Here is a 23,860-nt window from a genome sequence, read left to right as displayed (position 1 = left end):
GAACAACAAGTATGAGCCTCAACGCTGTTCGTGTCGCGTCTAAGGTGCCAGCCACGGCTTCCGTGATCTTCTTCCATGGATTGGGAGACTCCGGTGCTGGGTGGCAGTTCCTGTCAGACATGGCTCGTCGCTCCTCAGACTTCGACCATGTCAGGTTCATCTTCCCGAATGCTCCAGTGACACCAGTCACTGTGAACTCCGGCATTCCAATGCCCTCGTGGTTCGATATCCAGAGATTTGGTGAATGGACAAACAACGACGACGTTGAAGGGTACCTCAAGTCCATCGAGACCGTGGGGAAATACATCGACGAGGAGATCGCATATGGTATCAAGCCGGAACGCATCATCGTGGGTGGATTCTCACAAGGTGGAGGGCTCGCTTTGGGCACTGCTGCGCTGTCTGATAAGAAAGTTGGTGCCATCATCGCCCTATCGCCAGCTACGCCGTTCTTCAGCCATCTGAAGGAGAACAAGGTCGACGTTAACAAGTACACGCCGGTATTCCATGGCCACGGTACTGCGGATCCTGTGATTCCAATAGGAGCTGGGAAGGCCATCTCTGACTTGTTCAAGAACCATCTGGGGTTCGAGAACTACGACTTTAACACCTACCCGGGGCTACAACACAGCGCAGACCCTGATGAGATTGAAAGTGTGCTACAGCTGATCAAGCAAATCGCCCCAAAGGAGTAAAGATCTGGATAGCGCTATATATCAACACTTCATTCTTAACTACAACGATGTAAACAACAACGATGTAAACACCCCCGGTGTTGTAGGAATCCCCTTCCCGCGAATGTAAACAAACAAATATCAACAAACAGGTTTAAGCCTTGCCCGAGTTTCCCACCCATTGTCAACAACGACGAGCTGGAGAAACTGCAATCACGACCCGTTGACGACCTTTCTTTGAGTGTACACCACCGCCAACATGGATAGTCGAGATAAGAAGTACGCCAGTGGTATCGAGAAAGCGCTTGTTCTATTTGATACTTTGAACGAATGGGCAGATTACATTGCCTTTCTCTCGAAACTGCACAAGGCGCTTCAGCAGAAGCATACAACACAACATTGGATCCCTCACGACCTTCAGATCTCTATAAGACTATCCAAGTGTCTCTCTCCGAACTTGCCGTCAGGGGTTCACTCGAAGACGTTGGAGCTTTACAACTTCATCTTTGCGGAGTTGGGGATTGAAAAGCTGAGCAACTCGGTCAATGTTTGGATACCAGGTATCCTCCCAATTATGCAATTTGCATCCATCAGCATCAAACCCTTGGTTATAGATCTTTACAAGAGCTACATCTTGACTCTGCCGCAGCAGAGACTGAAAATACTGGTGAAGCCGCTGTTGTCGTACCTTCTGCCGTCAATTGACGATGAGAGATCGGATTTCTTTGAAGCTTCTTTGGCGCTCATCGATACGCTCAGAAGGAACTTGCACGATGATTCGCTTCTATGGCAATCTGTATTCTTAATCATCATTACGAGTGAGGAAAGACGTCTTGGCTGCTTGGTTTGGTGTAATAAGAGACTGCCTGATCTCAACATTGTCGTGCCACCCCCACCTGAGAATGACGATTCCAATAATTACTACAAAACCAAACTGCTGGAAGCGATGACCCAGGAGCAGAAAAGCTTAATTACACCGGAACCTGGACTCATTGTCAGAGCGTTCATGAAGATCTCCGAGTCACCAAACATTTTGATCCAAAGAGGATTTTTCGACCTCTTGATCAAGAACCTTCGCTTGAATTCGACGGTTCTTCAAAAGCTCATCCCCGAAAGCGATCTTCAACAGTTGATCATCAGCACAATATCTGCTATATTGAAGAAAGATATGTCTATCAATAGAAGAGTTTGGAACTGGTTGATGGGTCAGGACGCAACGTCCGCGCAGCAATTGAACTACTTCAAGACGAACGGAGCCAAGTGCCTCATTGAGGGAATTTTAAAGTTGATTGAAGGGAAATATGACCATCAACCAATCGCTACTCAACAAATTCGTGCATTGAAGATTACGCTGGCGTCAATGGATAGATGGGAAATCGGTTCTCTCTTGATCCCAAACGTTTTCATTCCTGCTTTAAAATCTGTAATGTATTCAGTTGAAACGAAGAGTGACCAATATGAAGATGTATTGAAGAGTGGATCGGCACTGTTCGATTCTGTGGAGACTCTGATCATATACGGTGAACTGGAAAGCTTGTTATTGAAGGGTGAAGTTGAATTTGCAACCTTTATCCTTCAACATTTCAACGTTCAAGATGAAGAGATGATGGTGCACCAACTACCTCTGCTTCTTTTAACAACTCTTATGAATGCTCAGAACAACATTGAATGGGTTAATCTGACAAACACCATCATTTCTCTGGTCCCGCAAAGAGCATATCTACCTATAGAGCATGCGTCTGAGGAATCGAAAACTATTTCAACAGCTGAAATCACTGAAAGAATTGGAAATTATTACAAGGGAACAGAGATGCTTGACTTACCATTCCAAGCTGCAGACTTATCTCAAGTGACCCTGAAAATGGCCACTGATGTTGCTATCTCTAGCATCAAATCAGACTCTGGATATGAATATCTTCCAGTGTTGGGTGGTATTGTCGATCTCATACCAGAACTCAAATTTTATGATGACGACCTCATTCAAGCTATTGTCACATATAAGAACTCGGGATATTGTACTATAGCAGTGGCAAAACTGCTCACAAAGGTTAATTTCCCAAACCCTTGTACTAAGATTGAAGTTTTGAAGCATGTCGTTTCACAACTGTGTCAATTATTACAAGAATCTGGCCAGTGTTACCAAGTTGAGATTGTGAAATCACTCCATCTCCTTACAATGTCCCACTCTTCATACTACATTGAAGCAGCAATAAGTAGTTACATGTTGACTTTGGAAAGTTTCAGCGATCGTTTGAAGGTGTTCAATTATTTGTGGACTCATGCTACGGATATTTTTGTCCTCGATAGACCTCTCCATGTTATTCTGGACGACTTGACAGAAGCAAATGGTTCAGCGTTCACTATCATTCAAGGGTGGATTGAAACTGTTATCAATACAGGCACAGTCAATACTCTCTTTCAGTTGATCACTAATAAGCTGCATGAAACGCTCGATGATGATGTTGTATTTTCTTATCACGTTTCAATTCTGTACAGGATACTCAATATGGATAAAAAGAAGATGCTTCCTCTTTTCAGAGACGAACTTGCAGTGATAAATTCTGTTGAGTATAAAGATGAAAATGTTTCAACTTATAAAGACTTTACACTGTTTCAATTGAACCGTTTTGTGAAACAGAAAAGGTTCAATTCAAGTACTTTTGGTACAGTCTTGAAACTCTATGAGCTTTTGTTGGATGGTTCTGAACCAACATTTGAACTGTACGTCGATCTTGTCTTTCAGATCTCAAAGGAGGTGGCAGAATCTTCCTTCGATGGACACCGTGAAGTGATCATCAATCTACTGTTGAACCACTTGACCGAACTCACAAAGCTTCTGCTGAATTCAAATAGGAAAATATCAAGTCTTTTTGAAAAGGCAGATGGCAGCAATCAACCTTTGATAGTGGAATTCTTGATTTCAACCTTCCAAAGACTAGACAATTCAGCACTTCTAAGCACTTGGATTGATCTGTTGAGCACATCGTTGAAGTTTCAAGACAATGACATTTTCCAATTTGTTGAGCCTATTTCCACGATAATAATCAACAAGGTGAATGAACTTTACAATAATGGACTGGATGCAAAGGATGAAACTTCCATATCTTTGTTATTGAACGAACTTCAAGATGTTCTATCACTATTCAGAACATATGTCGTTACAGTAGAGATCAATACAAGCAAGGCTTCTAACAACGACCCTGGTTTCTTCTCCTCAGTTGCTGGTGTATTCAACTCAGATTTCACCAAACAATACAATTCAGACCTTGAGCTCAGTGACAGCCGTCGTGTTCTTTTTGATTGCATAAGAGAATCCATAAGAACGAGCTTTATCATTTGGAAGAACTCTGATAAGGTCTTAAGAGACACCACTAACCCAGAGAACACTTCTTTGAAATACCAGTCGCTGAAATTGAAACACAAGTCAAAGTTTGTAATGGAAAAGCTGTATGAACTGGAACCATTGGAAGTTTTGAGTACTCTTATCATGGGGGCTTCAAAGGATGACAATAGTGTCTCTTTCAAGATCCTACACGTTTTGGATAATTCCAGGCCACAGCTAACAATACCATATATCTTTAAACTGTTAACGCAGACTGTTGATGAAAAGAGAGTTCGACCAACAATGTTTGAAGTCAGCGACTTTTTGGTCAACTATACAATGTCGCTACAGGATGACACTATTGAAGATATTTTCGAGGATTCCTCGTCATTTTTAAAGACTGTTGTTGAGCACTTGAACTCCTATAAGCCTATCCTTTTGAATGTTCTGCAGTTTTTGAGTGTTTTGGCAACAAAAGTGAGCTATTCTAAATTTGGATCCCAAAAGAAGGTGAAGAAGGAGTTGAGTGACACATTCTTGAAGATTTACCCTGTGGCACTGAACTTTAAGCATGCTGATATCTCGAATGCCCTGTCCTCCTCTATTCAAGATCTGTCACTGGCTGGTCTTGACCAACCAAGTGGCTTAGAAGAGAGTACCATGGGCTCGACTCCTACTGCAGATGTTATCATCAGTCAGGAGGATATTATGAAATCCATAAAAGCTATTATTCCCAAATTATCAAACATTGTTACCGATTCTGATAAGCAATCTTCTGTTGTTTCTGCTATTTTGGTCACGTTGTTAACACCAAGTCTAAAGTCGAAGAAATTTCCTGAAAACATTAGTACCTATCAGATGGAATTGCTGAACGAGATTGTAAACTATTATCCAAACTCGAAAAGTTTGAGGTTTTTACTGTCTGAGGTATTTAATGACCCGAAATTTTTCAAGATCAAACTATGTGACATTGGCCTTTGGAACTCTACCCTTTCAAAGTGGCTTGTTGCAGAGCCTAACGATAAGATTCTGGATTACCTCACAAAGTGCTCACAGTCTTCTAACAACATGAACATTTTCAACTGGAATGACAATGAGCAACTTCTCAAGCTGTTGAATCTAAAGCGTGTTGCCTATATGATCCTAATTGGTGATACAGATCAGCACATCGTTTTATTGAAGGACATTTTCGACAAACTGGATTCTCTCCTTCAGCAGAGTGAACATTTCCTCCCAGAAGTTTTCTTGATAATCAGAGTGATTGTTTTGAAGTTCTCTGAAATCCATCTGTATGATTATTGGACCTTGATCTACACTTCGCTACAAACGTTCTTTGTTGGATTGTTGAACACCACTGATTACTCCACTGTTGATTCTTCTGCTGTACTACAGGCATGTAAATTACTGGATGTGATCTTGTTGTTGGAATTTGAAGACTTCCAAGAGTGGTTATTTGTTATTGACACCATCAATGCCATTTATAGAAATGTGGATGTTGTCAGTCTTGTTGATGAGATATCACTTGTGGATTCGTTGTTCCATCCTCCGAGTGATATGAAACCGCTTGTTGTTAACAAGACCGTGGAGCCATCATCTCCAAGGGTACCATCTCTGATAGGCGTGAAACAGGTCGATAGTATTGCCTATTTGAAGCCATTTTTCAGTGGTCTGAGCTACTACAACTTTGAGAACGTCTATAACGGTGGTTACGTTGATTATGAAACCTGTAAACAAGACCTCTTTGGGGACTTGTTCGACGGTGACAATGCATCATGAAAACAGTATCGCTGTTGTTTCTTTTATTTTCTTACTCTTTATAAAAGTTTGAATCTATAAACGCTTAGAACTTCCCATCCGGCCTTTCTAGTCATGATATGTTCACATTGCCAACCTTTCTGTTCCATGTTTTCCACAACTTGTTGTGGCTTATTCCTGGCACAGAATAAGATGTATGCTACACCGTTTGGCGATAGAATCGTTCCCAAGGATTCGAGCAATCTATCGGTTACAACCATCCCATCAGAGCCACCCAGCAGTGCCAAATCGAGCCATTCATAGGCGTCCTCAGACTTGGGAATACCAGGCACTTCCTCCGCAGGTACGTACGGTGGGTTGAAGATGAGAATATCAACGATGTTGTCCCTCAGTGCAGTTGTAAGGTCTGACCTGATTGAGTCAAGATATGGAGTACCACCGTTCTTCAAGCTCGTTGCCTTTGAGGCTAAGCAGGCATGTGGATTGACGTCTGTGGTGATAAATAGCCCATTCGGTACGATTGACTGGTGCATAAACGTCGTCACTATGCCTGAGCCTGTTCCAATCTCAACAACCAACGGCGATGAGCTGTAGTGTGTGTTGATGTAGTCCTTTTCCTGCTCCAGACAGTCCAGCAGAAGAAACGAGTCCTCCGCAGGCTCGTATACCTTTTCATAATCAGCAGCAACATCTGGGGTCGGAAGCATTGTACGTCCTGTATCTCTCTTTCTGTTTCTCTGTTTCTGGTTGATGGTCTCTTCCCTTCTATGAGTGTAGGGCCCTTAGGCGGAGAGAAAAAAGTGTCCTAGTGGGAGGGAAACAACATGGAAAAAAACAACGGGGAACTACATAACAGAACCAGCACATCACAGCAAACCGACAACAAGCACGATAACTCGTACAGGACCATAGTAGCGAGATGCAAATTAAAGTGAAGGTATGTGGAACCATCGCCGGCAGGCTCCTCTCTAAGCGTGAAACTAACACTGTAGTAGACATTGACGGGGAAAGAGGTGCGTATAGAGACGCTTTCATAGGCAACGTCTGGCGCTGTACTGACACATACCAGATTCCAATTGACGTTGAACCAACCGATAAAGTAAGTCCCTTCCGCCATATCCGAGTGTGAAGCTCGCTACTAACGCAGACCATCAACAAAGATCCTACGTATCAAAGAGATCCTGGAGGAGAAGGAAGGCATTCCTCCTTCACAGCAGAGGCTCATCTACACGGGAAAGCACATGTGAGTACGGGCCTCGCGGCCCACCACACACGACTCGCTCGGCCATACTAACACCACTGGTATAGGAACGACGAACAAACAGTTGAGGAACACAGGCTCGAGCCAGGCGCACAGCTTCATTTGGTGTTGACCCTTCGTGGTGGGTGCTGAGGCCCTGGTGGGTGCTGATTATGTAATCACTGTGTAGCGGCAACTATCACCAACATTGGGAAAATTTATATATCAACTTTTCTCTGTTTACATTGTTTACATTTCGTTGTAGTTTGAACCACAACTGGGCGGCTACGTGGAATTCGCAGGGCGGTTGGAACCATGGACGGCCAGCGAGATTCAGGACGAAACAGAGAGCCAGCAGAGTTCCAGATCTCTGCTGAGCAGATCCTCATGGAGGCGTATGAGAGGAAGAGTGAGCCCATGAACAAGACACAAGTGAGAATTGCAGACCTGGAGGAGCTCCACGAGATGCAACGGAGGAAGAGACAGGAGTACGAGGATGCACTCAGGAGAAACAGACTGGATTTTGGCCAGTGGATGAGGTATGCGCAGTTTGAGATTGACCAGCACGACATGAGAAGAGCCAGATCGATATTCGAAAGAGCGCTGGAGATCAATAGCCACCACGTTCCGATGTGGATCCGCTACATCGATTCTGAGCTGAAGACGAGGAACATAAACCATGCGAGAAACCTATTTGACCGTGTTACTGCATTGTTGCCGAGAGTGGATAAGTTCTGGTTTAGATATGCGCAAACAGAGGAGGCGCTACAAAACGTCAACGGTACAAGAGATGTGTTCAAGAGATGGATGAAGTGGGAGCCAGATGGTCCTGCGTGGGACGCCTATATTAATTTCGAAAAGAGGTACGACGAATTTGATAATGTGCGGAAGATATTCAACAAGTACGTTGTAATTCATCCTACGTCTCAAACATGGCTGAAGTGGGTCAAATTCGAAAACGATTATGGTTCTTCTGACACGGTTAGAGAAGTGTATACTGTGGCTATAGATTCGCTTCGAGATGAAAGATTGATCACGAGTTTTGCTCAATGGGAGGCAAAGCAGAAAGAATGGGAAAGATCAAGGGCAATCTTCAAGTTTGGCTTGTTGAATTTCCCCGAATCCTCTTGGATTCAGGATCAATTCTCGCAGTTTGAAAAACAGTACGGTGACAAAGACGGTATTGAAACGTCGATAGTCCACAAGAGGAAACTGAAATACGAATCAGAATTGGCTATTGATCCTCATGACTATGATACATGGTGGGCATACATATCGCTTTTGGAATTGGATTATACAATCGACGAAAGAAGGAAGGCTTTCGAAAATGCGGTTTCCAACACACCAATACAATCGGAGAAGTCTTACTGGAAACGATATATCTTCTTGTGGATTAAATATGCCATTTTTGAGGAGCTCAACGGTGAGATTCAAAGAGCCAGAGAAGTTTATGAAAGAGCTACAAGAGTCACTCCAAAGGGGTTTTCGTTTTCGAAGATTTGGATCTTGTTTGCGAAATTTGAGGTTAGAAACTGTGAAAATTATGACGTTACAAGAGCGAGAAAAGTCATGGGCCGTAGTATTGGTGCCTATCCAAAGAGGAAAAGTTTTGAATTTTATATCTCGTTGGAGATTAAACTGAAAGAGTTTGATCGTGTTCGAAAGATTTATGAAAAGTATATTGAGAATTTCACGCAAGACCCCAAAGTTTGGTTTGAATACGCGGAGTTGGAAAGTGGATTGAACGATTTGGATAGAGCAAGGGCCTTGTATGAATTAGCGCTTGAAACTGTGAACGATAAATCCCAAATATGGGATCACTTTGTAAACTTTGAATCAGAGCAGGGTGAATATGATAATGCCAGAAGTTTGCTAAGAAGACAATTGGAAAGTGACATTGATTCCACCACAGTCTGGATCAAGCGTGCATTATTTGAGTCTACTGTCCCCTCAGAAGAGCAAATTCAACAATACAATGCAAAGGTTGAAGAGACCGGTGATTATGAATTGGAGTTTGAAATTGAGGTGTCACAAGACGCCAAAGTGAGGAGTCGTTCAATCTTTGAAGAAGCATTATCCCATTTCAAGAAGAAAGAACTCAAGGAACCAAGATTGGTTATTTTCGAGGCGTATAAACAATTCGAGGAACTCCATGGTGATCCTGTATCACAAATGAAACTGGAGGAACGACTCCCAACTGTTGTTTCAAAGACAAGAACGCTGGATGACGGTTCACTACAGGAGTACTACGATTACGTGTTTCCAGATGATAAGAAGGTTTCCAGTAAATTCTTGGAGATGGCAAAGAAATGGTCAAAAAACAAGCAGTGATACAATACCTGTCTATAGAATACTGTTAATAACCAAATTAATACTCTTTTTATTTCATCTACTGCGATCCATCAGTTCTTCTTTTCCTGTGGCGCTGGTGGTGATGCAAGACCCGGTGGAGCATTTAAACCTGGTGGTGCCAGTCCAGGTGGCGGACTTATACCAGCTGGAGGTGTCAGTCCAGGCGGAGCTGCCATTCCTGGAGGTGCACCAAGGCCAGGAGGTGGAGTCAGCCCAGGAGGCACGCCAATACCTGAAGGTGCACTTATACCTGGAGGCGCACTTATGCCTGGAGGTGCACTTATACCTGGAGGCGCACTTATACCTGGAGGCGCACCTGAAGCAGTTGACAGCCCTGGTGGTGCAGACAGTCCTGGTGGAGGTGGCAATCCTGAACGTGGATCCAAAGTGGACGCTCTATTACCTTGTGGTAGTGGCGGTGGCAGAGCATCGATGTGTCTCTTCTTGGCCTGTGGTCCCTCATTCATGTAGTGTTTGGCATTGATATCACTCAGCATGTTGTTGAACTCCTGCTCAACGTTGAAAGACCCATGTGCATTGTCCTTGAGTTTACAATCCCTTGCGAAATGGCCAGTATTACCACAGATACGACAGACAACCTGTGACGTGTAGTTCTCACGGTTCGGACATTCCCATCTCTTGTGGCCACGCAATCCACAGATGGAACATGGTCTATCGTCATCTTCTCTTAGCGTACCATTCAACGCTGCCAGCTCTCTCAATTGGCCTCTCTTCCAGTCATTCTGGCCCTCTGGTGCAGTGATCGCCCTGTTTATGACCTCTTTGCAGGCTGCTATACCAGCTGCAACTTTGTCCTCGTTATCACCTGTGATCAAGCAGTGCAAAGGCTCGTTCAAATGTGCGCTACGTGGATCATCTCTGGTGTTCTTACCTTCTTTGACGGAGCCTTTGCCCCTGATGGCGATCCTGGCCCCTGTTTCCTCCTGCATCTTTCTCAGCGTGTTACCTCTTGGTCCCAAAAGTTGGCCAATGAAGTTGATCTCTGGATGCTCCTTGACAGGTAAGAAGTACTTCTCCACAAGTGACTTGGGTCTTCTATAGTCTGTTGGCGCAACGTAGTGCGGTACGATTCTGGCTGCAATTTCAATCAAGTGGTGTCTCTCGTCCTCCAACGCCTTTTCGTAGCGTTGTTCCCTTGTATTCGTTCTCTTACCGTGTGAATCGTACTGTGGCGGCGGTGATGGCGACCGTGACAGCCTCTGTGGTGGCACTATATCATTGTTAGATATCTTCTGTGTGATCTCCTCGATACGGTAAACTATTTGATAGGCATCGAGTTGTTCTGGTGTCAGCACTCCAGTGATCACCGTTGGCATGTTGATCGCCCTGGACAACGGATTCCTCGTACTCCAATTACCATTTTCTGATGGCGGCTGTCCGTTGGCCGTCTCTCGCGTAGGCGAACGGCCTCTTTTAAGTGAGTAGCCGGACATATCTTGAAGTGATGCTTTGTCCTGTTGGCGATGTTTTGAGTTTAAGTGATTGCTTTACCCGATGTTCTTTAGGGCTAATGTCTTTTTTTTTCGCATCTTCAAAACTTTTTTTTTCCTCGGGACACGCACCATGGGGTCGCAACGGTGGTGGAGTTGATCTTACGTGTTTCTATGACTTTGGGGAATGAACAAGGACATAGTCACACAAATAGGGTTTAGCTGATGTTGAAAATTTTTTAGCCACTTATAAGGAAGCGGAATACGTGCCATACACTGTTTCTATTATAAGTGGTGGTATACCCCTTGTACCATTATGCTAAGGCTTATGTGCTTGTGTCCTACACTAGAAGTTATGTGTCATCTTCTATCGTTTGTCAGGTCTCCAGATGGTTCTCTCTTGCACAAGCATAGGCACGTATAACTCACGTCATCCTTGTAGTTCAGCTTACAAAAAACTTTTCACTCGCTTGAATGACGGCGATGTATGTGAAACGATCTTTTAAACTTTATGAGATATGTGGTCATCGATGGATGAAAAGTTTTCTGTTTGGACTCTCTAATGCTTGATAAAAGATGATCATGTCTTGTTGACTCATGATCAATATTTTTACGAGTGGTTAATGCACATGTCTGATTGCATGACAATCTTCTTGTAGCCACTGGACTGGTAGGCACTTGAAGACCAAACATTTATATGCACACCCTCAAATAAGTTGGACACACCTTACAAACAGACTGTTTATCTTATCTCTAACGTTACCATGAAAAAGTTTTTCTATATGGTACTAGCTTAGTGAGTGGTCACAGTTCAAGCATCAAAATGGACACTCGTGACAAATGCAAGGTCTTCGGAGAGCACCAATACGAACCACAACGACTGTCTACTTCTAGCATCTATTGTCGGCGCACCATGGGAAATCGATATGTACACCGTTGAATTTAGCACAGAAAGTCGGGGGAAAGGATAACGTTCATAGAGCGTTGTAGCATCTTTACAACTCACAAATGGCAAATTAATACAATTCACAATTCAACCATGGTGTAGTAGATTCATGGTCTTAACCGTTTTAATCATCGCCAAACCTGAACTGCAGCATGGCCACTTCGAAGTTTCATAATGTTCAATGACGTTAGTTAGTCCTGTGCAGAAATACAAAAAGCAGTGTTTTTGTGGTTCTTTTTTTTTTTTTTGCGAAATGGACAGGTCTTGTGTGTCATGCAATGACATAGCAGACTGGACAAATAACCGCAACCGCTAAATTCATCATGGCATTACCGGCCCAAGCTGTGGACATTTCTCATTCATATTTTTATTGAGCCACCCAGTCCTGGAAAATGGCACACGACCCCCGTACTGGTCTGTTGTGCTTAACTCTGTTGAGCCCTGAGGCCCCAGCACTAAACGGCAATTTCTGTAATCTTGAGCGGCGCTTGATTCCCGCTGTTGGACCCTATCGCTGTTGCGCCTGTTCTCTATCACCTGTAGCTTGTGGCTAATTCATTGTTTTCTGTCCCCAAGCTGCGATTGTAAGCGATAAAAATTTTTGGCTGCAACGGTGAGTCGATGATCACTACCCCGTATAAAAAACCGCATTTTTGTCCCGGATTACTTCTCCTTTTCTTTTTTTTTAAAGTTCCCTCTTCCTTTTGTGCATTCCCCGACTTTTGCAGCTGTTCAACCTTCTCCGAGAAGACCTTTAGGACACACGAGACATTTCAAAGTGGTCATTTTGGACAAAAGGCTAAAACACCGTTACGATCGTGGAGAGACATATCACATCCCACATTTCACTTGATCATTGGTATAAATAACCCAGCCATTCCTCTTAAACCCTGGTGACACTACTGCGAGAATGTTGAGAATTATCACAAACAAACAGGCATTTACACTGCCATTGCTAAGAATCATGCCAGCAAGAGTTATTACACACACAAAGTCCAAGACTTTAAAGCAATTCACACAAGTAAGGGACTTCACACCGGCCCCAAAGGTGACTTTGAAGGATGTGAACCAACACGTTGTTGCTGCGCAATACGCCGTTAGAGGATTGATTCCAATGAAGGCCGAGGAACTCCGTGAGAAGCTCACCAGCGACCCGGATTCTTTGCCCTTTGAAAGCATCATCAACGCCAACATCGGTAACCCTCAGCAGCTACAGCAACCACCTCTAAGCTTCTACAGAGAGGTGCTGTCTATCTTGCAGAACCCAAAGCTCTTAGAAACTGATTTGTACGCCAACGACGTTAAGGAAAGAGCACAGAAGCTGCTCAATGCTGCCCAGAGCGTCGGTGCTTACTCACATTCGCAAGGTATCGCCTATGTCCGTCACAGCGTTGCACACTTCATCCAAAAGCGTGATAACGGCGTGTTTGCTGACCCTTCAAACATCTTCCTGACCACTGGTGCCTCTGATGCCGTCAAGGCCGTGTTGGAGGTGCTGTTGACTGGTGAGAAAGACAACGGTGTCTTGATCCCAATCCCACAGTATCCGTTGTACACTGCGGCATTGGCTCTCAAGAACGCCACCCCAATTCCATATTACTTGAAAGAAGAACAACAGTGGTCCACCGATATTGAGCACATTGATGAGCTCGTGAAATCCGCAAAGAGTTTCGGCATCACTCCAAAGATCCTCGTTGTGATTAACCCAGGTAACCCAACTGGTGCTGTGCTGACCCGTGAGGCTATCAGAGAGATCATTGAAGTTGCTGCACAGAATGGCCTTGTGATCATTGCAGATGAGGTTTATCAAGAGAACATCTTTGACGGTGAGTTCTTCTCTTTCAAGTCCGTTCTTGCAGAATTGCAAAATGAGCACGCTGAGAAGTTTGAGAACGTTCAGTTGGCGTCCTTGCACTCCACCTCTAAGGGAGTTTCAGGCGAATGTGGCCAGCGTGGAGGTTACATGGAGCTCGTGGGCTTCAACTCAGAGATCAAGCAACTCTTCCTCAAGTTGGCTTCCATCTCCCTTTGTCCAGTCGTCACTGGTCAAGCTCTTGTAGAGCTGATGGTTAACCCACCAAAAGAAGGCGATGAATCGTACGAACGTGACCAGGCTGAGAGAAAGGCCATCCACGATTCCTACAAGTCCAAGGCTGAAGCCATGTACGAAGCATTCTCAGAATTGGAGAACATTGAGGTTCAAAAGCCACAAGGTGCCATGTATCTGTTCCCAAGAATCATCCTCAATGACGTTGTCAAGGAGGTTGCTGAGAGCCATGGCCTCAAGCCAGATGAGTTTTACTGTTTGAGATTGTTGGAGGAAACTGGTATCTGTGTGGTTCCAGGTTCTGGATTCGGTCAAGTCGAAGGTACCTTCCATGTTAGAACCACTTTCCTGCCTCCAGGTGAAGAATGGATTAAGCACTGGGCTACTTTCCACAAGGAGTTCATGCACAAGTATGCTGAGATTTAAGCAAGATCAACTACCTGAAAGGTGGTGAACTGGTTCTCCTCCATGTGTCTTGATTTATGAATAATATAGAATGTTAACGGTAATCGCTTTTATTGATTTGTATACGTTTGGGGAGTTGATGTAGCCATGATCATTCTGCCTTTTTAGGATCCTCTGTTGATCTTGAAGAATCTTTCAGCAGTACGCTGTACAGCACGGTGAGCCATGTTGGAAGCCATCCAATGGAGACCACTATCCATGTTTGAGAGTTGAATACTTTCCAGCCAGTGAGTAAGCCATGCAACAGCTCTTGGAGACCACCGTCAAAATCAGTGCTCAGTGGGATTGCTAAGACAAACGGGTTTGAAACAAGAAGACAGAGGCAGTTGAGCCATTGAGGGAAGGAATCGTTCACAAATGTCAATGGTAAGGCGAAGAGTCCCATGGAAAACGTCAGGGAAAAGTTGAGGACTTGGAGGGAAGACATCACGGTACTGAAGAACAAGATAGCAGTCGATCTGAGCAGTGGAACGAGTTCCTTCTTGCCTTCAACTCTTACCAAGAGGGGAGTGAATGAGACCAGTGTAAAGACAGCTATAAGACCATATGATATAACTATTGGCAAAAGAGGTGCCAACAATGAGATGAAGAAGCCAATGACAACGGTAGTTGCAAAGATGAGCGAGCTTTGAATGGCGAATCCTAATAAGTATGACACTTCGAACTGGCTGTTGAATACTTTGTGCAACGATGCCAGGATGTATGAAATCACCAACGCTCCAGATGAAGGCAAGTAGGTTCCAAATGAGACAAAGTGTCTTGGTGCTAATAGCAAGTAGAAGAAGAAAGATTGATGGAACTTCTCCAGCAGGTTATTAACGGATCTGAAGACTGCTTCAGGGATTCTGCCAAAGACTGTGATGTCATAAGGGCCTGTTCTGCCTATCGCCTTCAATGTGATTGCCTGGATTCTGTATCCACTGAATGCTTCATTTCCATGGCCCTTTCTAACACCGGCAGTGGCCAACGAGATGATCCCATGTGTCAGAATGCGCAGACGTGACCAATAATCGTTGGTATACAGGTCCTGTTGCTTAGTGCCTTGGATACTCACACGTGGACCTTCGTGCTCCGTGACCCAAACTGCCGTGTTGACCAAGTCCAAGTTTGGCAATTGACCGTTCAAGCCTTCGTAGTACAGCTCGACGTATTCGAAATTGTCGGTGTTTGAAGGGTAGTCCATCATAATCGCAGCCTCTATCGTTCCACCCGTGAGATCCAGGTTGCTGTGGTACGCATTGACCCACTCTCTCAGCGACTCGTTAGGGTCCTGTGGAATGACAATGATGATGTTCTTCGACCAAACAATCCAGCGGCGGAAGTACCTTGCCAATGCCAGAGAGAGACTCAGTCCACCAACGTTCAGCGCTCCGTCAGAGCTCTCATACGCAGCACCGAGCACGATGGCCTCGGTGTCATCGCCCCTGGGCGAGTGGAAGATCGCATACAGGTTCTTCTTGCCATCAGCGCACTCGTGGATGGCAGTCTTGTATCCAATATCCTCCAGCCATAGTCTCATCGACTGCAAGTTCCCGTCAACATCGTCCACGTCAAAGCCGTTGATCTGGGTCCTGAAGCCTCTCAGGATGTTCCACTCAGACTCACGGAAGTATGAGTACGCCTGCGACGGCATCAGAGCGTTCTCTGAGATGTAGTTGTTCCTGTACTGCCCGTCCATTGGCAATACAAAGAGCCAGCCAACACCACCAATTGCCAACGCTAAGGACAGCAGCGGGAGGAACCTGATGGTCCTCCGTATCAGCTGGTGCTTCACTATCTGGTGGTACACCGATTGTAAGAGAGCCATGTGTCTGTGCTTGTCCAATGAGACGAACGGGTGTAGATCTGCTGTGCGAGTGTTGTGGTGTTGTTGTGTCGTCGGAGGCTCTGCGTACGGTGTAGTTGTTTTTTCTCTCTGCTGGCGCGAGGACGCGGTGGTGGGCGGGGGTCTGTAGGCGGGGCCGTAGAAGGAACTCAGCCTGTAGGCGGGAACAGTAGGCGGGAACAGTAGAGGGAACTCAGCCAGTGGGCAGGAGCCTGTGGGCAGGAGCCGTAGAGGGAACGCAGCCTGTGGGCAGGGGCCGTAGAAGGAACGCAGCCTACGCGCTGCCTACAGAGATCACCAACCAGCAAATCGTCTCAATTAACCACCCCAATTGACTCTCTAAACGCCTGTAGAGCCTCGTGGTCATCAGGTGCGATCCATAGCGAAGCACTGTTGAAGTCCTTCGCTATGAGGCTGTCAGCGCTGAAATCAGCATAGAACTTACCAGCACAGTCTCTGCCCTGGTACCCTCGGCTACACATCCATACGTATCTTCCCCTTGTACGGGGGTCTTTGAACATTCGTCTGAGCTCCATGGGGGAATGGCACAGTTCGCACTGAGGAATATGGTCCTTATAACGTGGCAGGTAGTGCCTGTAGGTGAGATTGACTCTCAGCGTGCCGGAGACCGGGTGTGGGATGAGCTCTGTGGTGGAAGAGACACAGTGCTTGAACTCCTCCTGGAAGCCAGCATGCATAATGAGAAGGGTGTTGTGAGGCAAAGGAATAGAGTAAATGGTGTTGAACCTGGAGGTGGCGTCGTCGGAGCAGTACTGCTTCCTTACCCTGAACTCCCTTGTGGCTCCTAGTGATAGAGAAGCAATGGTACAGTGAGGCCCAATGTACGTTAGGCGATCAGAATGCCAATCCAGGTTGTTCGACTTTGTATAGAACTTGTTGCACAGTGCCAGGTCGCCAACCCACTGGCCCTGGTGTTGAAAGGGCAGCCGGCCTCTCTCGTTTATCTCCATGTTCACCTGGTCTTCAATCAGGACCTGTGCGATCCCATGGAAGTCGGTGAACTCCGACTTGTTCTTGGTCTCAACGCCGTTGTAGAAGATACCGTCGATGGGTTTGCTCGAATACATCTTGGTGTCGTGTTTCGAAACACACCTATTGCCAAAGAGGTAAAACTCGGAGGCCACGAAGTCAGCTGTGTCATCCATGATTGTTTGGAGCAGGGAGTCAGCAAGGTCATTGGGGAGGAAGTTATAATGGATCGTGGAGTATGGAACAGTGGTTTCGATGGCCTCTTTGGTGTGCAGCAACACAGGCTTATTGGACCCCGAGGTGTTTGTAGAGACGAGCTTCTTGCTAACAGGTCTGTTCATGAGACTTTGGATACTCGCTTGTCTAGCAACCTTGGATCTCTTCCGAGTTGGACCTTTGGGAAATGTCTCCATCAACAATCTTTCAGCAGATGATAAAGAACCATCACAGACTACCAGTAGCTCGAGCAATGATGCTTCATCTGCTTCTGGAAACTGTCTCTTAAGCTCGGATACCTTTTCCTCCGTCATTCGCCGCGGTCAAGCTCTACACTATCGCAGTGCCAATGGGGAATAATGGGCATCCCATGTACATCTCAGCTCTGGGGAAGAAGTATATAGATCTACAGCGATTTGTAAGCAATGAGGTTAGTGTTACATCAGCACTTTATCGTCAGACAAACAGTGGCATTTTACCTTCCAAGCAATTGCCTCGCTGGCGCAATCGGTAGCGCTTACGACTCTTAATCGTACGGTTGTGGGTTCGAGCCCCACGTGGGGCATTTAGCTTTCTTTTTTCAATCTCTGGGATTAAGTCACGTGATGTAAGTATAACATGGGGGTTTACACTTAATCTACTTCATCTGGCTGATGTTTATGAGGATCACCACGTTGAGGTCAGTTGCTATGATAGCAGATCGATGGCATTTGTGCCTAAGCCCACATTGCTGTGTCATCGTCACTGTAATTCCAAGATCAATTCAACTCTCAGAGACGTAGGTTAAAGACCATCAGCTCACGGGAACGTCGACTACTACATCATAATCATATACAGTCCTGTTGATTCCAGGACTGTTGTGTATGAAGTTATGTAAAAGAAAATAAGATCAACTTGATAGAAAAACATACTAGTTTTATAGAGAGAAAAAAAAACAATCAAATACGTATTAACGTTGCAACCATGAACCAAGACACCAATTCTTTCTAAAACAAGACGCTGTAAACGATCAACACATCATGGGAGAAAGTTTTCTTTTCTTCGTCATTGTATGTCTTTTGAAATATTTATATGCTGTTATACTTCATGTGCTAACATTAGTTCTCGATTTTTTGCTTCTTAGTTTCTGGACCTTCGTTGATGGAAACATCCTCTTCAAGAGCAGAGCCTTCAGATGGTCTCACAAGTGGGGTGGAAACCTCAGCGTGGAAGTCTCTAATGATGGAATCGACATCGTCAATACTCAGTTGACGAACGTCACCAAGTCTTTTGATCTTAGCAGTGACATCTTTACATTGGTCGTCAGTCAAGTGCAAGTTGAGTTGGTCAACTCTCGATTTGATAGCGTTCCAACCAGTCAATCTGTTGGCAAAGTGAATGTATCTGGACAAACCGAAATCTGATGGGTTCAAGATCTCGTATGTGGATGGGTTGGCCAAGATAGCCTTTGCGTGGATACCAGCCTTGTGGGTGAAGGCACAGAAACCAGTGATTGGGTTGTTGAAAGGAATATTCACTTGAACGGCATCGGCAACCAAGTTCTCCAAGTCACGCAATTTGTGCAATTTGTATTTGGACAAGACGTAGTCACGATCAGCAGCAATCATTCTAGCCATCAAACCACCCAATGGAGTGATACCGTTTCTCTCACCAATACCCAAAACAGAGACATCGATCAATCTTGCACCAGCCTCCAAAGCAGTGTAAGCGTTAGCAATGGCACAACCGGTATCATTGTGGAAATGTGTTTCAATGTCACAGTGCACGACGGATTTCAAAGTACGCACCAAATCGTAAACTTGTCTTGGGTTAGCACAACCGACGGTATCAGCGATACCAACTCTGTTCACACCAATCTTGTCAACGGTTCTGTAAATGTTGAGCAGATCGACAATGTCAGATCTGAAAGAGTCCTCAGAAGAGAATCTGATTTCGATACCTTTAGACTTGACGAATTCAATAACTTCAATGGCAGACTTAGCGATGTAGTTCATGTCCTTACCGTGGGAGTATTGTCTCAAGAACTGAGAGGTACCGATGACAACGTCGACACCATCAACACCAGTTTCCACAGCAACTCTGGCGTCATCCATGTGACATCTGATGTGTGTAAGGATCTTTGCTTTCAATCCCAATTTACAGATGGCCTCACAATCGGCTCTCGATTGCTCAGAGGCAACTGGGGAGGTCAACTCAATGTAGTCAACACCAAAGTCATCAAGAGCCTTGGCGATCTCAATCTTCTTCTCGGTGGTGAAGAAGGCATTGGCGAATTGCTCACCTTCTCTGAGGGTGGACTCGATAAGTTGGAAATTCGAAACGTTAGACAAGTAGTCAGCCGGGTTTGGGCCGTATGGGTTGATTGGACCGCCCTTCTTCTTGGCCTCTATCACTTGCTGGAAAACTTCCTCTGTATATGTGCGTTAGTAACCACCGCTTGCTAGGGTTGTCTCCTCTCCACCACCCCTTCCATCACCCCTTCCACCACCTTTATGGCACAGCATGTGTCCGATCGAGCGCACACCGGCATCGGCAAAACGCACACCATCAAGATCCCAGGCGGAAAAACTTGGGTAGTATCACCACCACGGAATCATTGACTGGCACCTCTCATCGGCGCACTATTCATCCATAGAGCATGAGCGCTCCGGCTCAGAATCGGCACAATCAACAACACACGTGATCAATCAAGCATAAACAAGCCGGGAACAAGAAAGCGCCCACAGTTAAGAACACCGCCCATAGCTGACAACAAATCCACATTGGCACATACACAGCAAGCATGATAGGGGAAAGAACGAGGGAAAGGGGGACGGCGAGGTAAAAACGTCAAAACAATCACAACCACATACCTTTGTTTGCTGGGAGACCGGCATTGGCCTTAGCGTCTTCACAAGATCCGCACATCTTTTCAATCTAGCTGATTAATGGTTTTATCAATAATGGCTAGGAAGTAGTACAAAGAGAGATGAAAAGTTTTTTTTTAATTTATAAGAATTTCCCTCATCAAGTGAGTAATTCCCGTGACTCTTCGATACGCAAAGGAAGAAAAAAAATGACAAGCGCTTAAACATCGAAAACAGCGATTGATGTTCCAATCTTTTGCCCCCAGCCTCTCATCGATGACCAAATTGAACAGGTGCAGACTACGATGAAAACGATCCGGACACTGGCGTACTTTGGTATTTCGCAGGTGAAGGCTTCGGAAAGGGGATAGCAAAGCGCCTGGTGAGTCAGAAGACACACGCCGGGAACGGGTGCTTCACCTGAAACGGAGGAGGAAGTTCTGCTTCTGGGCCGGAGGGGACGGTGGTTCGGTAGGCGCACATCTCCGAGGGTATACGGCACGTGGTGTATCACGTGCAATGTTTCCGGCCCCTCGAATCTCGTTTTTGTGGATTTCCCTGATGTGGTGGTGTTTTCCTCTGGTTTTTCAAGAGGGACGACTGGAGGGAAAACGGGTTCAGGACAGCGTTGGAATCAACAACTTCATTCAACCAGTGGGAACCCGTGGAACAGAATTGATTGCATCTCCATAGCCGTGTGCCTCGTGATTCTATATAGATATACACTGCAGGACTCTTGTCGGCTTTCTGTGTTCTCTTTTCCTTTACTGTGTGTGTCTCCGCCGTGTTATTCTTGCTCCCAACAAGTGTGTTTAGCGTGGTGATATTGAAACAAACAAGGACATCTACACAAGAACGCTGCCTTTATACACATTCTCACATATTATCTGCTTCACTAGACGGCTTCCAGACCTAAAGTGCTCTCATTCCATCAGCTAAACTCAGGAATCCATAACTCGGTTGAACGATGACTGAGCTTCCAAAATCAAACGACTTGAACGCCACTTGGAACTTTGTCGAGCCAGGGCTCAAGAGAATCATCGGTGGCTCTGAAGACAATGTCGGTGTTACGCCGCAGATGTACATGAACGTTTACTCTGCGATCTACAACTACTGTGTCAACAAGTCAAGATCTCCAAACAACCTCTCCTCGAACAACGCCTCACAGTCGTCTCTGCTTGTGGGCGCTGAGATCTACGAAAGGTTGAAGAAATACCTCTCTGTTTACGTGAAACAGTTACAGCGCACACCACCAGAGTCATTCTTGGAGTTTTATGTCAAGAGATGGACCCGTTATACCGTGGGCGCAGGATATCTTAACCACGTCTTCGACTACATGAACAGATACTGGGTTCAAAAGGAACGTAACGACGGTCGGAGGGATATCTTCGACGTCAATACCTTGGCACTATTAACATGGAGAGACTACATGTTTCTCCCACATGCTGAATACCTTGTGAAGGAGATATTGGCCCAGATCGAGTTACAAAGGGATAACCAAGTCATTGATACCAAGTTTTTGTCAACTGCAATTAAATCATTTGTCTTACTTGGTATAGACGTTCAAGATTTGAAGAAACCAAATTTGCACATTTATATTGATAATTTCGAAAAGCCCTTTTTGGAGTCAACAAGACAATTTTACGCTGCAGAATCTGCTGAGTACTTGTCATCCCATAACGTTGTGGATTACTTGAGAAAGGCTGAACAGAGAATCAACGAAGAGGAAAGTCGAGAGACTTTATACTTAGATGAACACAGTAAGAAACCTTTAACGGATACTTTGAACGATGTGCTTATAGTTGCTCACTCCCAGGTTATGTACGACGAATTTGCCAATTTATTGGAACAAAATCAGATCGATCATATTGCAAAGATGTTTGCCTTGTTCAACAGAGTGCCATCGACCTTGGACCCACTAGCAGAAATCTTCCAAACTTATATCGATCTTAAAGGTATTACTGCCATTGATAACTTGAAGAATGACATTCAGAATGAAGCTTCCAAGGCAGAGGCTACAGGTGGAAAGAAGCCAAAGCAACAAGTTGATCCAAAGTTGTACGTCAAAGCACTTATTCAAGTCTATAAGAAATTCCAGCAGATTGTTAGTACTGCTTTCCAAAACCATCCAATCTTTGTCAAGGCCTTGGATAGCGCCTGCCGTCAATACATCAACAATAACTCAATTGCTAAACCACCAGGTTTTAGAGGAACCTCAAAGACATCTGATTTGTTAGCAAAGTACAGTGATAATTTGCTCAAGAAGAACAAGGATGCCGATGCCACAAGTGACATGAGTGTTGATGACATTATGGTCATCTTCAAGTTCCTCAACGACAAGGATGCATTCGAAACACACTACAGACGCTTATTGGCTAAGAGATTGATCCATGGAACCTCATCGTCCACTGAGGCTGAAGAAACTGTGATCCAAAGATTACAGAGTGAAAACAGCATGGAGTATACATCAAAGATCACCAGAATGTTCCAGGATGTTAGATCCTCGCATACACTAAGGGCAACGTTCAAAGATGAGGCTTCAAAGAGAGCAGATTCCAAATCGATAGTTGCGGACTTTGAGCCTTTTGTTCTAACCGAAACAATGTGGCCATTCAGTTTCTCAAAGAATAACAAGTTCCAACTTCCCGCTGATTTGGTTCCAACATACTCCGCATTCCAAGATCTGTATGGACAACAACACAGTGGAAGAATCCTCAAATGGCTGTGGAACTTGAGTCGTGGTGATATTAAGGCAAACTTGCAGAAACCTGGTAGAGCACCGTTCACTTTGAGCTGTACCCTGTACCAAATGGCTATCCTCCTCCCATACAATGACAGCGATACATATACACTCTCTGAGCTTTGCAAACTGACAGGTTTGGATGCGCCTGTCATCTCCAATGCAATCGTCCCCATGGTCAAGTACAGACTTTTACAACCATCGCCAGGTGGAATGGATGCTCTTTCTCAGCTTGATACTAAATTCACAGTTGTTACTGAGTTCAAATCTAAGAAACTCAAGGTCAACCTTGTCCAAGGTGTTAGATCCTTGGAGTCGAAACAAGAGGTTGAGGACGCAGAGCGTGAGATTAATGAGGATCGTAGATACTACCTCAAGGCATGTATTGTTAGAATCATGAAGGCAAGAAAGCATTTGTCTCATGCTGCTTTGCTTAATGAAGTTGTTCAACAGTCTCACCAGAGATTCAGTGCCAAGGTCGCAGACATCAAGAAGTGTATTGATGAATTGGTTGATACTGAGTATCTTCAAAGAAATGAGGATCAGAGCTATGATTATTTAGCTTAGACAGGCTTTATCTGTGTATCTAAATGTATTGTTTGTCATGAAGTTATCATGTAGATATTCCCCAGGGGGGAAGAAAAAAACGCACATGTAGCGATGGGCACCCACCACATTCGACTATCATCAACACAAGGCGGTAAAGGGATAGCTGTGGCGGTTTGATTTTGGAGCACAATGTACGATGCTTTCGACTGAATTGAGACATGTGAATAGAATAGCTAATGACCTCTCCCATTTAATGCCCTTTGGTGTGGTATTCTTAACCAATGCTCCAAGGATGCCGATGCCGGGCATTGAAGCACCAGACCAATGGCTTTGGTTTGATCCGCCCAGTCTAACGGCTCAACAGGTGCTACGATCAGTGCTGGATGAAGGTCAATACTGTTTGAGTGGCATCCTGCTCGATATAATCTACTTGGTTGAACGA

General features: G+C 45.0%; 11 protein-coding genes and 1 non-coding gene across 12 annotated transcripts; 7 read left to right on the top strand and 5 right to left on the bottom strand.

The window, feature by feature from the left end:
• Positions 1-11: 11 nt before the first annotated feature.
• On the top strand, positions 12-695 carry TML25 (palmitoyl-(protein) hydrolase; the record flags this gene model as incomplete). Its single annotated transcript, XM_020212574.1, has 1 exon — positions 12-695. One exon carries the CDS (start codon positions 12-14, stop codon positions 693-695), a length of 684 nt encoding a protein of 227 aa, XP_020072033.1.
• A 168-nt stretch (positions 696-863) lies between these two features.
• DOP1 (Dop1p) lies at positions 864-6,208 on the top strand. The gene has a single exon (XM_020214614.1). It carries the CDS (start codon positions 934-936, stop codon positions 5,770-5,772), a length of 4,839 nt encoding a protein of 1,612 aa, XP_020072032.1. The 5' UTR covers positions 864-933; the 3' UTR covers positions 5,773-6,208.
• MTQ2 (S-adenosylmethionine-dependent methyltransferase) lies at positions 5,811-6,458 on the bottom strand (the record flags this gene model as incomplete). Its single annotated transcript, XM_020212571.1, has 1 exon — positions 5,811-6,458. The coding sequence occupies one exon, from the start codon at positions 6,456-6,458 to the stop codon at positions 5,811-5,813; it is 648 nt and encodes a 215-aa protein (XP_020072031.1).
• Positions 6,459-6,532: 74 nt separating this feature from the next.
• Positions 6,533-7,233, top strand: RUB1 (NEDD8 family protein RUB1). Its single transcript, XM_020217853.1, has 5 exons — positions 6,533-6,688; positions 6,747-6,764; positions 6,821-6,850; positions 6,912-6,994; positions 7,060-7,233. Exons 1-5 carry the CDS (start codon positions 6,671-6,673, stop codon positions 7,142-7,144), a joined length of 234 nt encoding a protein of 77 aa, XP_020072030.1. The 5' UTR covers positions 6,533-6,670; the 3' UTR covers positions 7,145-7,233.
• Positions 7,234-7,256: 23 nt separating this feature from the next.
• On the top strand, positions 7,257-9,436 carry CLF1 (Clf1p). The gene has a single exon (XM_020214613.1). The coding sequence runs from the start codon at positions 7,307-7,309 to the stop codon at positions 9,320-9,322; it is 2,016 nt and encodes a 671-aa protein (XP_020072029.1). The 5' UTR covers positions 7,257-7,306; the 3' UTR covers positions 9,323-9,436.
• MSL5 (mRNA splicing protein MSL5) lies at positions 9,430-10,683 on the bottom strand (the record flags this gene model as incomplete). The annotated part of the gene is made up of 1 exon (XM_020212214.1): positions 9,430-10,683. A coding segment is annotated over one exon (1,254 nt), but the record flags the coding sequence as incomplete, so codon positions are not given.
• A 2,021-nt stretch (positions 10,684-12,704) lies between these two features.
• On the top strand, positions 12,705-14,213 carry CYBJADRAFT_125178 (PLP-dependent transferase; the record flags this gene model as incomplete). Its single annotated transcript, XM_020212579.1, has 1 exon — positions 12,705-14,213. One exon carries the CDS (start codon positions 12,705-12,707, stop codon positions 14,211-14,213), a length of 1,509 nt encoding a protein of 502 aa, XP_020072027.1.
• A 130-nt stretch (positions 14,214-14,343) lies between these two features.
• Positions 14,344-16,059, bottom strand: GAA1 (GPI-anchor transamidase subunit GAA1; the record flags this gene model as incomplete). The annotated part of the gene is made up of 1 exon (XM_020216830.1): positions 14,344-16,059. The coding sequence occupies one exon, from the start codon at positions 16,057-16,059 to the stop codon at positions 14,344-14,346; it is 1,716 nt and encodes a 571-aa protein (XP_020072026.1).
• A 166-nt stretch (positions 16,060-16,225) lies between these two features.
• CYBJADRAFT_67108 (uncharacterized protein) lies at positions 16,226-17,731 on the bottom strand. Its single transcript, XM_020217852.1, has one exon. It carries the CDS (start codon positions 17,595-17,597, stop codon positions 16,392-16,394), a length of 1,206 nt encoding a protein of 401 aa, XP_020072025.1. The 5' UTR covers positions 17,598-17,731; the 3' UTR covers positions 16,226-16,391.
• A 44-nt stretch (positions 17,732-17,775) lies between these two features.
• Positions 17,776-17,848, top strand: CYBJADRAFT_t53. The gene has a single exon. It is a non-coding gene; the product is annotated as a tRNA-Lys (tRNA).
• Positions 17,849-18,380: 532 nt separating this feature from the next.
• On the bottom strand, positions 18,381-20,306 carry LYS21 (homocitrate synthase LYS21; the record flags this gene model as incomplete). Its single annotated transcript, XM_020213300.1, has 2 exons — positions 20,136-20,306; positions 18,381-19,693 (listed from the first exon to the last, which is right to left on the bottom strand). Exons 1-2 carry the CDS (start codon positions 20,188-20,190, stop codon positions 18,381-18,383), a joined length of 1,368 nt encoding a protein of 455 aa, XP_020072024.1. The 5' UTR covers positions 20,191-20,306.
• A 790-nt stretch (positions 20,307-21,096) lies between these two features.
• CDC53 (cullin CDC53) lies at positions 21,097-23,436 on the top strand (the record flags this gene model as incomplete). Its single annotated transcript, XM_020212535.1, has 1 exon — positions 21,097-23,436. One exon carries the CDS (start codon positions 21,097-21,099, stop codon positions 23,434-23,436), a length of 2,340 nt encoding a protein of 779 aa, XP_020072023.1.
• Positions 23,437-23,860: the final 424 nt, after the last annotated feature.

The sequence above is a fragment of the Cyberlindnera jadinii genome (assembly GCF_001661405.1).
Source record: "Cyberlindnera jadinii NRRL Y-1542 unplaced genomic scaffold CYBJAscaffold_3, whole genome shotgun sequence".
In the NCBI taxonomy this organism is placed as follows: domain Eukaryota; kingdom Fungi; phylum Ascomycota; class Saccharomycetes; order Phaffomycetales; family Wickerhamomycetaceae; genus Williopsis; species Williopsis jadinii.
Note: the sequence above shows the minus strand (reverse complement) of the source record. Positions and strands in the feature narration are given on the sequence as shown.